We start from the raw sequence: 16,026 nt of genomic DNA on the forward strand, positions 1-16,026 counted from the left end.
AACAACTAGAGCAAGACTGTCATCTTCTAGAAAGGCTAATGTAAACCAACCACAACCTACCATGGTCTTAAAACAGTCAGAAACATGCAGGTTCCAAAGATAACAGTCTAGATGAGGAAGTAAGCACATCTGTTTTTCAAAGCTATGAGCTTCATGTTATGAGAGTTTTGCATATTTGTGTCAGGAAAACATATGGGCCACTGTATATCTGCTGCTGAAATACTGTGTATCATCTTACCAGGCACAGCCTAGAGACAGTCCTTCTGCCATAGATACTTTCAACTATCATCAGACACCACCTACCTGCCATTCAAAAGAACTGCTAGACTCTCTAGCAGAGAGATTCTAACAGCCGGATCTCAGACAATCAGCTGCTGCTGCTGCTTGCAGGCCTTTGCTTGTTATATCAGAACAAACTGATAAGTAAGGAAAAGCACAGTCCCTTTTTTTTTTAGGACGGATTGATTTTTAATTGTGCCTGTTGCAAAAAAAAAAGATACAGGTGTCTGTCTCTAAAACATACTATACGATTTTTAAATGACCTTAAAATATTTTTTTTTGGAGTGCTGGTGTCACTAACTGCATTTCTACTTACTGTTTAAACATATATAATGCAAAATACTAAAATGTATAAAAATGTGCAGATTCATTTTTCTAAATGTAAGACACTAATGCAAAAATGATAAGCCTACTCAGAAATATGTCACTATTTACAAAAAAAAAACTGAAAATCTAAGTACAAATTCCAACTATACAACAATATAAAACTGACAGCAGGTGTGCAATAAAATGTTACAAATATTACAAACACTGTGGATTTTACATAAACACTGCTTAAACCTGACGCCTTGATTCAGTTCTGTGTATGTTGCTAACATATGCTTGAATCAGTCCATCATATATTTTTTTTACTGGAAACCTACAAATACATGTATTGTATTTACATGTTGTTGTTTTTTTTTAATTCTCTCAGGAATAAAAAAAAAAGTAAAATCAATGAAGTGAAAGGAGCTAAATATATTTTCAGGTGTATTACAACACCCAGGTGCAATGCCCTACTTTCCTTTATAAAAAACAATCCTGTGTGAATACCTATAGTACACAGTCCTTCCCCTTCGTGAAGAGGAATCTGGATTACGCACTCAGCTGCCAAATGAAATAATCATTTTTTTTTTAAATGTGCTTGATGTGAGGAGGACTCAAACTCCCCCAGCTTAACCTCTGGTAGCTGCACACAGATATCCAGCGCCGCTTCAGTAAATAGCCTCATCCATATTGTCGTCACTGTCTGCACCAAATTCTTCACCATTGTCAAAGTATGACATGATGTAGTCGGTCTCCTGTGCCATTATAACAAAATAACACACACACAAACACACAACACACAGACAGAGATAGAAAATGTTGGAGCAAGAAGATATCACAAACATCAAATAACATGGTTTACACTTTATTTAAATTTTTTTAAATTAAATTATAAACTTTATAAATGTCTTATGTACTATATACTGTATCATAATGAACTTTATTAGAACACAAACTATATGGACAAATGTAGTTTTATACCACAGTTAGTTCTGACCCTGCCATGTGATTGGCTGAGAGGCGTTCTATGAGTGCCGTTATCAGCCGGTAATGCACTGTAACTGAAGCTCTCCATGTACAGTAATACTCCGCCACATACAGGTAACCTAGCAACGATGCAGCACTTACCAGCCAAACAGCGCAGCTACAAACAGAGCAGCAATGGAACTATTTTAACTCACAGAGTGTTTATTAATAAAACAGATCATATTTTCTCCTCCTCTTTCACTCAAAATCTTTCAATAAACAGCGGTAATGGAACTGTGGTATAATCTTAATAATACACTCAAGATCCATGCAATATTACACGTTATAGCACTCCCTCTCGTGTATTATTGCTTAATTACAACACCTGCTCATTCCTTTATTGTTTCTTCCAAAATCAAGAATTAAAAGAGTTCCTCCTGCTTTTGTTAGAGTAACTGTTTCTACTGGCTGGGCAATTTCTTACTTTTGAACTAGAGCACTGGAGCAATGCTGTGAGGGTTTGATTGAGTCCTATTCCGTTGGCAACTTAAAGCAACTACGATAAATATGTTTTCCAAGGAGGTGTGAACAAACATTTGGACATATTGTTCATTTGGGTAGGCCTGTCATGTGAACATCACTAATAACTGAACTCAATCTGTTGTATTAATGCATAATAAACACTTGTTATTTGTCACCACCCTGTTATTCCATTTATTAGCATCAATTATTTAATTAGTATTTTTTTTACATGGTAATAGCGTGTAATTGCAATGTAATTTATGTATATTCTAGGCAGTGCTGGTCTATTGTTGTATTTGACCTTCTATAAACAGCAATAAATAATTGGTAAAACAGTACTTAGAAAAGTGTTTAATATGTATTATTAGAAATAATAATAATTATGATATTACTGATTCTCCAAGCATGTACTATAAAATGTATGATAATTAAAATGTAACACAGACTTTACTGATTAAAGAACATTTGTTGCCAGAAGTCTTACCTCCTCAAACTCTTCCTCATCATACTCCTCCTCACCCTCTGCCTCTTCTTCCTCTGTTTTTTTCTTCTCTCCCTCTTCTTCATCAGAACTCACCTCCTCCTCCTTTTTCTCCAACGTCTAAATGGATAAAACCATAAATATTCCACAGAGAATTCACTCATTCATTTTTTATTGATAAAAATGCTACTCTTAATGTGAGGACAGACCTGCAATACGGCTAAACAGCTAATCTAATATTATATAATATTATTAAGTACAGAAACAGTGTGTGCTATTAAAATAAAGATCTACCTCCAGTTTGCGGATGATTTCCTCTTTGTTGACTCGTGGTTTTTTGCTCTCTTTGGGAATGACTGGGTTCTCTGAAACAACACAAATTCCCTCAGAGTGAGACTAACATAATCAAAGGAACTAGAGGTTCGCTCCAATGAATTTCCTTAAGCACACTCAACTGTATTAATCTGAGAAAATGCAACTGATATTGATTCTTCCTCAAATGACACACGGCTTTAAACTAAACACGCTCCACTCGTCAATGCTGCAGCCTTCATGCCCCTGATCGCTCTCTTCTCCGCATCTTTCATCCCTCTATCCACAGCCTTTCATTTCGGAGGTGCGTGTAATGGCGCAGAGTGCCGTCTTCCTGATTTCCCCTGAGACAGCAATGAGTCAGAGCCTACCTTCATCACTTAAGGACTAAAAGACAGGCCGCCTCTTCCATGCGCTCTAATTTATGCCATTTACCCTCTTTTAAGACGTGTGGCTACAGAAAGGCCTGAGTGCTGCTAGAGCACACACAGCTGCGGTGGAAGGCGACTTGTAATTCACGCTGCTAACAAGCAGCCGCACTTCGCTTTTCAAAGAAGTGTATTTAAAGCCTGACATTATTTCTCTCTAAAAGCTCTCTCTGTGCGCGTATTTTATCCTGCGCTGTGTGTGAGGCTGGAGCAGAGGCACGGCTCTCCCACTGAGTCGATGCAGTGTTTCTCTCTGCTTTCTCTCCGTGGAGTGGCTGTAGATTAGGGCCTCCATCCCTCTGGGGAGAGGAGGCTGTGGGCCTGCAAATCAGTGCATTTCGGCCTTTCAGGAGTTCTTATCAGGACTGATCTGAACACTGTGGCTTACTCACTGTCACTCGGAGGCCTCTTCGTCCGGATACGTAGCTCTTTCGGCAGACGCTTCCAGTCTAAAAAAGACAAATGATAATAATAAATAACAATAATGATTACTTTTAGTTAAGGAGCAATCTCAGTAAAGCGACTTGCAAGTAATGCTGTAATACACTGATTGGGTTCTGGAAATAAAAAAAATACTTTAATAAAACAAATGAATAAAAAATCAAATGAATGTTTTTAGTCTTTGTAGCTAAGTGATGTAAAAAATTAATAAATAAAAAAAGGAGACAGCTCTTGGGGGAACAATTAAAAAGACTGCAGCTGAGTCTGTCTTACATTTTATAAAGCAAATTTGGCTCCATGTTCAGAAATCGTTCCAATATTACTCACTTTAAAAAAAAAGATTTAATTACTATGAAATACTATTTCTTTTTCTTTAATTTTATAATTTCCCTGTGCATCACTTACAATGACAATAGGATTTCATATTTCAAAATACTACTACTCATATCTACATTCATTTCAAATTTCACTTCTGATTGAATGTCATGCAGTGTGAATGGCATGGGCCAAACTGTGGTGAAACAAACAGGCCAGTCATTTTGATGTTGACTTATTAAACAATAAATATACATGACCTCACTCATTTTTGCTGAGCTCAAAATTTTTTGTTACATTTTTTTTAGCAAAGAGAGTCTATTAAAGTTTAATTTAATATTTTTTTTATTTATTAGTTATATATATATATATATATATATATATATATATATATATATATATATATATATATATATATATTCCAATGTCATGTTTGTGTACAGTTAATTATTTTCAAATGGTGTATTTGCATTATTATGCAATTTCATTATTATAAATAATTTTTTTCATTTGAAAAAATAGGGCTTGAAAATGATGTTGGGATTGACAAAGCACTTTTTTTAAACATTCCTGATAAACAACCTGAAACTCCTCTTAAAAACAGAACAAGGTTGTTTCTAAACTAATTTTGTCAGCTGAATTATATTCAGTGGTTTAATATAAATATTTGACTATTTGATAATGTGTTTTTTCTTATATAATTATCGAGAAAATATCTGTATTCGAGCTCCTTTGCTAATTTACACAACATTAAGAAAATCATTACAGTGTCACTCCTGACTTTGACACAAGGGAGTCACAGGAATGTATTTCTGAGCATTTAAAATCAGTAAAGAGAGACAGCATATAATTAATTATCTGAATTACAGTCTAATTTAATTATCAACATAAAACTTTGCGCTGTTATATGGATTTGTGGAATAATGAGACAGACTGCATGCATGTATTAACATAATTTAATTAAAATAAGGTGTTATAGCTTTATATTTTAGGTTTTATTATACTTTTAACATTAAAATTGTACATCAAAAGTACAAATAAGACAGTTATACCAACCAGCAGAAGTTGTCACATGAATTGTCTTTTTATCAAGTGAGGCCCAGTGACATGTGAGAGTCACATGACTGAACATTGTACCTAAATAAATCAAACAAACTGTACCATTATAATAATTTTCTACCATGCTCTCACTCACACCTCCCTCTCATAGGTTAAGTGCTTTAACAATGCTGGGTGTGCTTCCCTAATAACCAGCACCTGATTGTGATTAAGGTGCTGGTTATTAGGGAAGCACACCCGGCGGAAGGCACTGGTTCTACAGTGTCTCTGATTGACCACCGTGAGACACTGTAGAACCAGTGCCTTCTGCCGCTGTCTCAGCCTGTCACTTTTAATTTGCCTGACACTATCATTTCAGACTCTCAACACCGCCACACTACGACTTTAATTAGTGTGCTGAGGACCAATCCTGACTTCATGGTAATTTGTCTTTCAATTAATGCTGTTGATTCAGTCTCGGAAGCTCCGCGGGAGCGATGATCTAATGGAATAGACCTCACTCACATCTTTTAATAAAAGCTATGATTGAGTTCCAGTCTAACATTCAGTATAGTCCAATTATACAATCTCAAACAAAATGACATCAAATAAATACAAAATAAATACATACAACACTTACCTGGGGTCCATTCGATGGTATTGTCGGACGGTTCAGTAGACTGATATTTGTCAGAATAACGCTCAACATCTGGAAAAGGAAAAATTGTAATAAAGAATGTACCAATCACGCTGATCAGCCATAACAGTAAAACAACCAAGCTAGTTTTCTATCACTCTCAGTGGTTTTAAAGTGAGGACTTAAAATGTTTATTTGATGGGAAATCTCTTACATGTAACTACAAGCTGGTTAAGTGAGACTGGTTGCTGGAATATGTCACACTAATCACTCTAATTACTACTGTCACAGGCATAATGCTGAGTGGGAAGAGTCTGAGACCTTTCTTGGGTGCAGCAGGTCGTATGTAGAAAGGTAGAGTCTTCATGGCTCCCCTGAATTCCTGCTTCAAAGCCAGCATGTACTCTGCCTCTTCTGACGTCTGCAAGGGCACTGGCTTATGCTCCAGTGGCTTTCCATTAGAAACAACATGACAGAGAGCACATGCATTCAACCACAGGTGTAGAAGTACCAAAACAAAAAAAATAATTAAAATTTATGTCACAATAGTTTGTTTTGCTGAGGTTTGTAAAGTTAGATCTGACACGATAAAAAAATAGCACATTTAAAAATGCTGTCAAAAACTAGAATACAAGAGATTTTCACACATTGCTCTAAACAAAATCTAAATAAACAGGTGTAATTACAATTTTATAACATTAAGATTTAATTATTTAAACAGGTCTTACCATTGTAATGGTTCTATATAAAACCACTGACATTAATAAAACCCTTAAAAAACACTTCTGTAAATGTGTAGGATTATAGGACTGTGTGAGCCACGCAACAAATGTAACTCACAGGAAAAAGCTGTGTAGGCTGAACAGTTGAAGGTGGAAGATTTTCTCCTTTTCCTATTCCCACCGCCTCGATGCTGAAACTCAGCTGACCTCGTCCTCGGCCACGTCCTCGGCCAGCCATGGTACAGCAGTGAAGTCAATGATCAACAATGTATGTCTTCTAAAAGTGAATAAAATCACTAACTGTATATTTACACTGGCACATTTACTTATGATCAATTAAGCTATACTACATTTTAAAGTCAGCTTTAATGTAACAAGGAATTCAAGTGACTTCTAAAATGCCTGCATCATTTAATTAGCAGTAATAATTTGAGGTAAAAATTCTCAGTAATGTTTATAGATGGCAGTAACTTTAAAAAAAAAGACACTTGAAGAATGCTTCCTAACAGACAGCTTTTACAAGAACTAGTAAATAATATATGTCATAATGTTTTACTACAGTTATGCCTTATACTAAGCTTTTTTTAAACATATGCAATATACAGAGGAAGTGGTAAATGTGTGGTGTTATAATAAATCACCAAAATCCCTATCATTTAATATATTGTGGCCTAAATATAAAAGCATTTAGCTAGTTTAACAATCTTCTCACTCAATTTATTAAGGTCTTTAGTAATTTCTTACATGCATTTATCTACAGTTGCCAAGTATATACAGTACCAGTCAAAGGTTTGTACGTAAACTGTCTGTAAATGTGTTTTTCTTGTTTTTATTTTATGATTATTTACATTGTAAATGTAATATTGAAGACATTGAAGCTATAAGGGAACACATACTTCATTATGTGTGCCTTAATTGCTTTGATGTCTTCAGAATAAATGTCACTACATGAGAAGATGTGTACAAACTGTTACTGTATGTGACTGGTAAGCAGTGACCAGTAAAACTGCACATAAGTTAACAGTACATAAATAAGAAAATAGATAGTAAACAAGCAGTACAATTGAACATTTAGCAGAAAATATTGCACATAGAGAAGCAGTGAGGCTTAGTGAAGGAATCATTAAAAAGGTAATCTAATTTACCTAGCGTTAGCTCTATACTGCACAGTAAACAATACTGTTACAATACTTGATACGCCATATTTTATCTAAGGTTTCCACTAACAACACTAAATACAAAATGCATTTACTCCTTTATAGAGATTAAAAGTTGCATACAATTACGTATGTACGTATGTACTTTCTGTTGTAAGTATAACACTGAACATAAAAAGCCTAAGTTATTATGATGAATGTAGAGCTCATCAGTGTTCAACTGTTTCTTATAAATATCTATTCATAGGATGGATTGTGTGTTTGTGTGTGTCATCTGAAAACAAAATACCATTTTGAGGAGAGATAATATTGTTTTGAATGTAACGTTTCATTTTGCAAGAGAATTAAAGGGTTTTGCCCATCGTTTGTGTGTAGAGTTTGAGAGTAAATGCTTTCAGAAAATGCGTGTAAACAACAGAGAAAAAACTGTAATGTAACATAAATAAAGTAAGAATTCCAGTTATTAACTTACTGAAACCTGCCTGATGATGAACTCCAGCAGTAACAGCGCATCTAGAAGAAGTTATTTTTTATCTTCTTTAGCTAACTAAAGTTAACAGAGCTGGGAGAGCAGAAGAGACAGAGATCCAGCTGGTAAAACATCTCTCCACTCTCTTAACATTAAACTAACTGGTGTTTCCTGCACTTTTGGACACAACATGATTTTTTTATCTAGCGATACAAACTCAACTCAAGAAATAACCAAACCCAGGAGGAGTAAACTCACACAAAACAGCTTAACAGAGCTAATTTATCTCATTTAGCAACATGCTAAAGATACTGCGCTGCCGTATTTCGTCTGGTTAAAATTAACCCCCGTTATTAATCTATTAACGCGGGTCAGACTCTTATTATTGCTCTGCTTTAATGAAAACAGATCGATTCAGATATGAAGAGAAATTCCCCGCCAAACTCCATGTAAACAAACGCATCTCCGCCGCGTTGCGCTCAGAAATGAGTTCCCACCAGAAAACACGAGCCACGCGCTCACAGTTCCCCGCCTGCTCTCAGTTCAGTAGTTCAGTAATGCCACAGATATCACAGCAAAAATACTGTAATAGTGTTTATTGTTATTAATGCTATTTGTTTCGTTGTACGACTGTAATATCAGTGTAATTACACTGTATTTGTGTAATAATTCACACAGTATTAATAATACATGGTTTTTAGTTTCTTAATTTTTTTTGGCTTTCACCATTTTTTACGTTTGTTATTTTTTCTTATTCTAACTATTTATCACTTTATTTGACTACTTTAAATTCTAGCATATCACTTATTATTTTTCTATGAATTAATTATTTTTTGGTAATAAAATATTTTTTTTCATTCCTTTGTTATTCATTTTTTTATTGTTTGTTTATGTAATTCCTTATTTTAGCTTACCCTGATTAAATACTTGATAATAATTAAAATGTATTTTTTTTTTTCAGTTTCTTTAAGTTGTTGCATTAAAAATTAAAATGAAAATTTCGCATCCGAGGGAAAATGAAGGTTGATTGATTGATTGATAAAACTCAGATCATATGTAGACTTTATCATTCATTATGATTTTTTTAAAAGTTTTAAAGTGTTTTTTTTTGTTGTATATTTTAAATTGCTACTCCATTTATTACATTATTATTGACAACAGTTGTTGTTTTGTTTTTTTTTCTATTTAACTTAACGGCAGGTTTGTCTTGTGTTAAATCAACACTATCATCACTATCATGTCTTATCAGGCGGATGAATCTGGCAATTTTAACATGGACATTCTGCGTTTCTGTTTCTCATTAGCAGAACCACAATAGCTTAGGTAAGCAGCATAAGCTGTTGTGGCAAAAAAAATACAGGACCTACCAGACCACTGTTTTAGATAGAATTAATTTTGGATTGCAGGAGTTGTCACAAAAGCACACAGATGGAAGTTATTAGAATATTACACCCCACTCCCACTCAGAACTACTACTGTGTTTAGTTAAAAAAAAGAAATACTGCTTTAAACAACTGATATTTCAGTACATCTTTTACAGTCAGACAGAATTATTCACAAATATATTTCAACAATTTTATAATTATTAAAAAAATGGAAAGCTTAGGTTTAGATATAGAAATCTTAAATATAAATGGCAGTTGTGGTTCAGTGGCTCAGTACTGGGTTATTGATAGTTGGCTCATTGATGAGTTGGGTTGTGGGTTTACGGTAATACACGGCTTTGCCAAGCTGCTGGTGTCTGTTCACATGATTGAATGGGTTAAAGGGGGAAGTCAAGTATAATCTGTGTCTAGCAGAAATGGTGATTGTGGGTGTCTGTTTCTGTCTTTGAAGCTTAGGCTGTATGTCAGAAGTGATGGCTCTGGGTTATTGATTACAGAGTTGTGGATTTCACTAAGCTGACAGTGTCGGGCCTGTGAGCAAAGGCATCTGTACTCTTGGGGTTTCATAGCATGGCTGACCTGCACACTGCCCCAAGCTTTCTAAACTGAAATATGTGGAAAAAATATGTATTGTATTGTTTCATATTCATAAAATGTGTGACCTGTATTTTAAGTTTGGACCTGGAGTACTTCCTGCTTTGCTTGTTTTAATTTACCCTCTTCAACTGAGAAAATGTGTAATAATTCTGCAGGCCAGAAAGTACACTTCATATGCCAAAAGTCATGGGATAGCAGTATTGCTCATGATGGATTCCCTCAGGGGGCAGCTTGGGAATGTCCACACCTGTATAAATTGTGAGCTGTTATTTTTAAGTGAGGTTTGTGCATGCAGGTAACTGCATCCTTGATCCACAATGATCATACCAGAAATTTAACATAGAAGTCTATACTACAGTAGATATGCAATGCAGGAGGCCACACATGCATACCCTACAGGTCTTTAGCTTTAGCAGTGTTCCTTAGCTTCCATAGGAAATGGCAAGTCATGAAACATAATGATGTTTCATTTCCCATGACTTTTGGCATGTCAGTGTACTTCCACAAACAATATTTGAACAGTTTTAGTCAAGACTATAAAATGTGGCATACATTTTAATGCATCACAGCATTTGATCTGTGCCAATATAAAGACTTTGTCCCTGTTTTTAAACACAGTATTGGAAACTGTGATCGTGGTCATGATTCAGCAGGTTATGCATTCAAGTCATGTGACACTCAGGCTGTAAACAGTCCCAGAGGATCCAGCAGCGAGCAGGGAGGTGAATGAAGAACATGGTCCTAAGACAGGCAGCTTTGTCAATAAGAGCCTCGCACGCATAGGAGGAATCACTGAAACACATAAAGCACTGTATGTAATATATTTAAAATAATAAATTATGAAAGAAAAGGATGTGTGTGATCACATACTGTAAACTATTTTAGCAGTTATATAATATTCTGTCCTTATGCATTATTTGATGTGCATATAGATTCTAATCTATTTATCTTGGTCTGTTCCTCCTAGAGACTGCAGCTGATCCATATATCAATCTGCATTGTTTATGTAATTCTAAATTGAACAATGTAAGCAAACTTTAAATGAAGAAATAAAACATACAACTAAAGAGATTTAAAAAATGCAACTAATAGCCAAAACATCTTAGCGCTCTTTCTCTTTCTTCTCTTTTCTCTCTATCTTCCCTCAGAAACTGATACCAAGAATACATGAATTTACAACAAAAAAAGACATTTCTTTTTAAAGAAAATAAGAAAGTTTGTAAGACCTTCTGAGGAAACTTGACATTTGTACATCTGTAGTCTATTATAATATAGATGAATGTTTTAAATTATTACAAATAATGAAAGTACTAATCGAATATTTCCATGTCTACTTCATGTGCCTGTGTATGGTGTGGCATAGATTTTTGGTATATCTTTTATAAACAACGGGTAGTTTGATTTTAATATTTTTATATAAAGTATATAGTATAATTTAAATATAAAGGAAAATACACATTACCCCAGCTTTGTTGGGATTTTTTGTTTCCCTTTATTTCATTAAGTTTGACACTAATAGAATATAGTTTTCTGATCTTTTCCCCTCACAAGAACTGTGCATTTTTGTTCATTACATATTACAACTTAGGTTTAAAAGTAATATCTTCAGTTTTATCTGTTAATTTACACCTCTTAATACTGTTCAAATAAACTTGAATGTCAATATGATTAAAAATATTAATAATACAAAGTTGCATTTTGCAGTATCTTAATTTTTCATATGACTGGAGAGTTTCAGTTCTGATGAAATTGCACCATCTGTAAACAAATATTTATAACACATCTATATGTATCTTGATAATGGGGTTATTTTAGGATCAATCAGGAACAGAGAGTTTTAAAAACATTAGATTGAATGCCTGATTGAATAGCTTTAGTGTAAAGATCAGTGCAATGCACTTGTCTCTTCATCACAGTCAGTGTTTGTTTATTAAGCAGGACACTCTGTTATTACTGGTGTCAGAAATAAATATATTTGTACATGACTCCCATAATCCATTTCTGAAAGCACTGATTTAGCATCTTTTCAGCTGTTAAATCAGGACTGTCACTCTGATCCTCTCTCTCTCTCCCTCTCTCTCTCTCAGCGGCATGTGCATGTCACTGTGGGAACGCTTCTGTCGGAATCCACAGAATCTGTTACCATAGAAACTGTGTTCCATAATAGCTACAGTCACCGAGTTAGTATTTACGCAGTCTGGGAATTGTATCACACCCCTACTCTCCGTAACACAGCCTCAATATTTATTTAGCTTGCAAATTATAAAAAGCAATATTTAAGATTTATGCTGAGCCAAGATGTGCTCTTTAGCTAAAGGTGTAGGTGAAGGAATTTCAGCAACAGCATCTGCAGCATGAAGAAAACTTGAGATGATGAATTTTCTCCAAAACACAGTCTCTCAAAACCAGCACATAACAGGAAACCAGTATAGAATTCTGGAAGGTCACATTCCTTTAATATGTGGGTCAAAGGAAAGACACAATACAGATGTAGAATCAATAAAATAATCAATCGATCACTCAGTTGTGTTATACAATACAATGTATACAATAGGGATGTAAGAAAAAAATAAAAATATCAAAAAACATTTTTGAGATTCTCTACAGTTTAAAAAAAATATATAGATTTTTTTATTATTAGTCTACATATCTACAAGATATTGGTTAATTTTGTGTTGTGTTTAGACCCTGATCATAAAAAAGTTTTATACTCTTCCTTCATATCCAGCTGTTCTGACTGCATAAAAGTTAACTTTTCTTTTTTTCAGATTTTATATACACAGACAAACCAAGTCTCCCTGAAGCTTGGGCTGGTGGGGCAAATCAACTTTTGCAACTTGGGATGTCTGTATACATGATACTGTGTTTTCTATAAAATGACAGTTTTCCTACATTTATATTGCCTTGCACAATCTATTTAATTGTAACCCCTGTATTGTGATATGTCTTGTCTCACCAAATTATTGCCAATACAGTACAAAGCCCTAATGTAGAAAGTTTAAAAAAGATTATTATTGCATTATTATTGTAAGCACAAGGCAATAACCCTGTAAGCATCTACCACTGCTCTGTATAGATCACCAACAGATAGCAGATACCTGCTCATCCAATAGATCTTCTTCAATCAATGATATTAATACAGATATCAATAAGCTGCAGTTATCAGCTTATTGGTAATTGCACCTTTGCTGCACTTGCTCTTGCTTCGACTCTTCTGCAAAGCTTTTACACTTTAGATTACATATTTATAACATAGCTGTGAGGATCTGATTGCATTAGAGTGGTCCTCACGCCCTGATATTGGATGGTTACAGATGTGCACCACAGGTAACACTCCGGCTCATCTCAAAGCTAATGCATGAAGCTAAATCACTCTAGAGATCTCCACAGAGTTCCAGTGCTTCACAGGAGAAAGGTTTTAGAGCTGTGTAATTGGTGGTTGGCATGGGGTGCAGTGACCTCATACCAGGGGTGCGGAACTCCAATCACACCTGTTTTAACTTACCTGTAACTGTTCTGGGTCCAGTTTCGTAAAAGTATCTTAGCATTAAGAATGTGTTAACATGCAGAAAGAGAGAGAGTGCTCCGTGTGATACTCGCTTGACCATCTAAGAGTTATCGTTGTGCTAAGAAGCATCAAAGTCAGTGAAATATAGAGTTTCCTATTCATTTGTTACTTTTTTCTTTACCAATTACAGATTTGTGTGTGTATGACTTTTTCCATGTCCCCTCTCAGCTAAAGAACACTGACCTGTGGGATATGTGAGTGGGCCTCCTGCACTAAATGTAGATGTCTGGCAGATTTCTGCTAGTTTGTTCTCTGTTTATACAGAAAATTACTACACTGTCCACTGTAGGTGATAATGTCTTCTATTAGTGCTGGGCAACATTTGTTGCAGATTAATATTGGGGCATCAAATATATGGCATATGAATTTACAGAGTTATGCAGTAAACAAAACATAAAAATAGTCAACAAAACATGTTTTAGAAGCTTTAATGCCAGTGTTGCCTACTCAACATTTTCTTAGCCAGCTCGGAACCTAGAATGGTTCTTTAAGGATGACCCAAACTCACACCTAGTTAAGGTGGGTAATACAGGTCCAGAAATTAAAAATCCATCCCAGGGACTAGGTCCAATTAGCTCCAGAACCAGGCAGGCAATTGGAGCAAAATCCTAGGATGGATTTTTAATTTTGGACCTAGATTACCCCCCTCTACACCTAAACTCATAAAATTAAAAGCTCACACACACTCTCCAAACGAATTTGCAACACTAAATCAAAGCCTAGACCTAGCAAGCAAACCTCGGCATGTCTTGGCATGTACCATTAGTGCATCACTAGGTTACTACAATATCTTATCAACAATTGTCTGTAGGAAACATTCAGTTTACCTCAACATGCTTTTTCAAATTAGTAGGTGAATTTTTGAAAGCCATTAGCTTGTGGTGCTTGGGGTGCAAAGCTTGCAGCACATTCAAAAAGAGATGTTTTTGCATCCAACCATTCCGAAGACACTCGCTTCAGCTGGCGATGCATAATTGGGGTCTTCCTTGCTAACTTTCTCACTGGTGCTCAGTTAGGGGTGCGACATCTCGCTCTACTACTCTCGAGTCTCTTCCAAAAGACTACATGTATCTGTTGTGTTCTTGCTGGAGTTTGACGTGAGGTGCAGGTGAGATGGATCAAATACAAACCAATAGAGGGTCTGAATGGTATGTTTATACTTGTTATCCAAGCACAAGCTTTCCGGATGGAGCGATCAGTTGTAAAAATATGAATATAAAATATGAGTAACGAGGCTGTTTTTAAAAAGCTAAGGAGGAGGAAGTACCGTTACCTGGGTAAAAAAGTAAGGAGTAGAAGTACAAAGTTGTCTAAAAAATAATTACATCACTAAAGTATAGATACCCAATTAGGCTGGAGGGGTAGTGGGATAGGATAGGGCTTGTTAGCCCTTCAAACTGAGATAGATGAACACTTAAAATGAAGAGGTATGAGAATCACTAGTAAGAAACCCAGAAATGTAAGTATTTTCCTTATGAGTGATGATTAGCACTATATTAACATATAGTTTAAAGATTGCTATAGTTTGTCTCAGTAGCTAGCAAGCTAAATTTTCCGTTCCCCCTTAAATGGTGCAGCATTTAATCAAAGCTAATCAAAGCTAATTTCAGCTCCCCATCACAGAGGAATTAAGGAATGAACAATAATAATTAATTTATGCACCATGTCCCCTTCTTTCTGAAGACATACAATAAAATACGCCCTTAAGTTAACTAGTTAGTTAATCCTAATGACGTATCGGATGCTTGAAGGGTTGTCCCAATTCTCAGGGTGGAAGATTCCAACCACCCCCCCCCCCCCTTCCCCTTCTTACTCTGTTCCAAGGGGAAGGGTTAACTGTTACAAGGGGTAGGGGTAAGTGGTAGGGCCAAGGGGTGAAATGGGAATGGGCCCAAAAGTCCATTTCAAACTGGATTTCTCCTACATGTGGAGTCCATGTGAAGACCTGTAGTACTCAGTAAATGTGAGATGAGATAGGGTGTATGATAAGGTGAAGAAGATATAAGTTAAAAGATAAGATAATGGGAGATGAGATGAGATATAAGATTGGATGGGATGAGATTACACTGTAAAAAGTGTAGCCCTGCTCAAATTAAAAAAATTGATGTCCATTTGTTGCATCTAAACTATTTGACTTCACTCAATCTAAATAAAGTCAATTGTTACAACCTTATTATTTTATTTTGACATAAACCCTATTACTTCACTCGACCCAATATTAATTATTCACCTTGATCCAAGTTAAATTCTTTACATTTCAGTTTCGGAACCAAACTAATACATTTAAATTGAACCGAACTTAAAAAAAAAAACATGGCAGCATATTCAGAAGTTCCAGAAGTTACTGTGGCGTGGAAGAGGACGGATTACCAGCGAGATTCGTTTCAGTGCTCTCTTGCTCTT

At 35.3% G+C, this 16,026-nt stretch overlaps 1 protein-coding gene across 2 annotated transcripts; it reads right to left on the bottom strand.

The window, feature by feature from the left end:
- Nucleotides 1-970: 970 nt before the first annotated feature.
- Nucleotides 971-8,560, bottom strand: polr3glb (RNA polymerase III subunit GL b). Of its 2 annotated transcripts, none has more exons than XM_049480637.1 (8): nt 8,077-8,560; nt 6,566-6,721; nt 6,047-6,176; nt 5,729-5,797; nt 3,687-3,743; nt 2,849-2,919; nt 2,558-2,674; nt 971-1,340 (listed from the first exon to the last, which is right to left on the bottom strand). In XM_049480637.1, the coding sequence occupies exons 2-8, from the start codon at nt 6,683-6,685 to the stop codon at nt 1,254-1,256; spliced, it is 651 nt and encodes a 216-aa protein (XP_049336594.1). In that variant the 5' UTR covers nt 6,686-6,721; nt 8,077-8,560; the 3' UTR covers nt 971-1,253. The 2 variants fall into 2 exon arrangements, with proteins under 2 accessions (XP_049336594.1, XP_007237795.1); XM_007237733.4 differs by having other exon boundaries at nt 6,566-6,724; nt 8,077-8,559.
- Nucleotides 8,561-16,026: the final 7,466 nt, after the last annotated feature.

Source organism: Astyanax mexicanus, chromosome 6 (assembly GCF_023375975.1).
Source record: "Astyanax mexicanus isolate ESR-SI-001 chromosome 6, AstMex3_surface, whole genome shotgun sequence".
In the NCBI taxonomy this organism is placed as follows: domain Eukaryota; kingdom Metazoa; phylum Chordata; class Actinopteri; order Characiformes; family Acestrorhamphidae; genus Astyanax; species Astyanax mexicanus.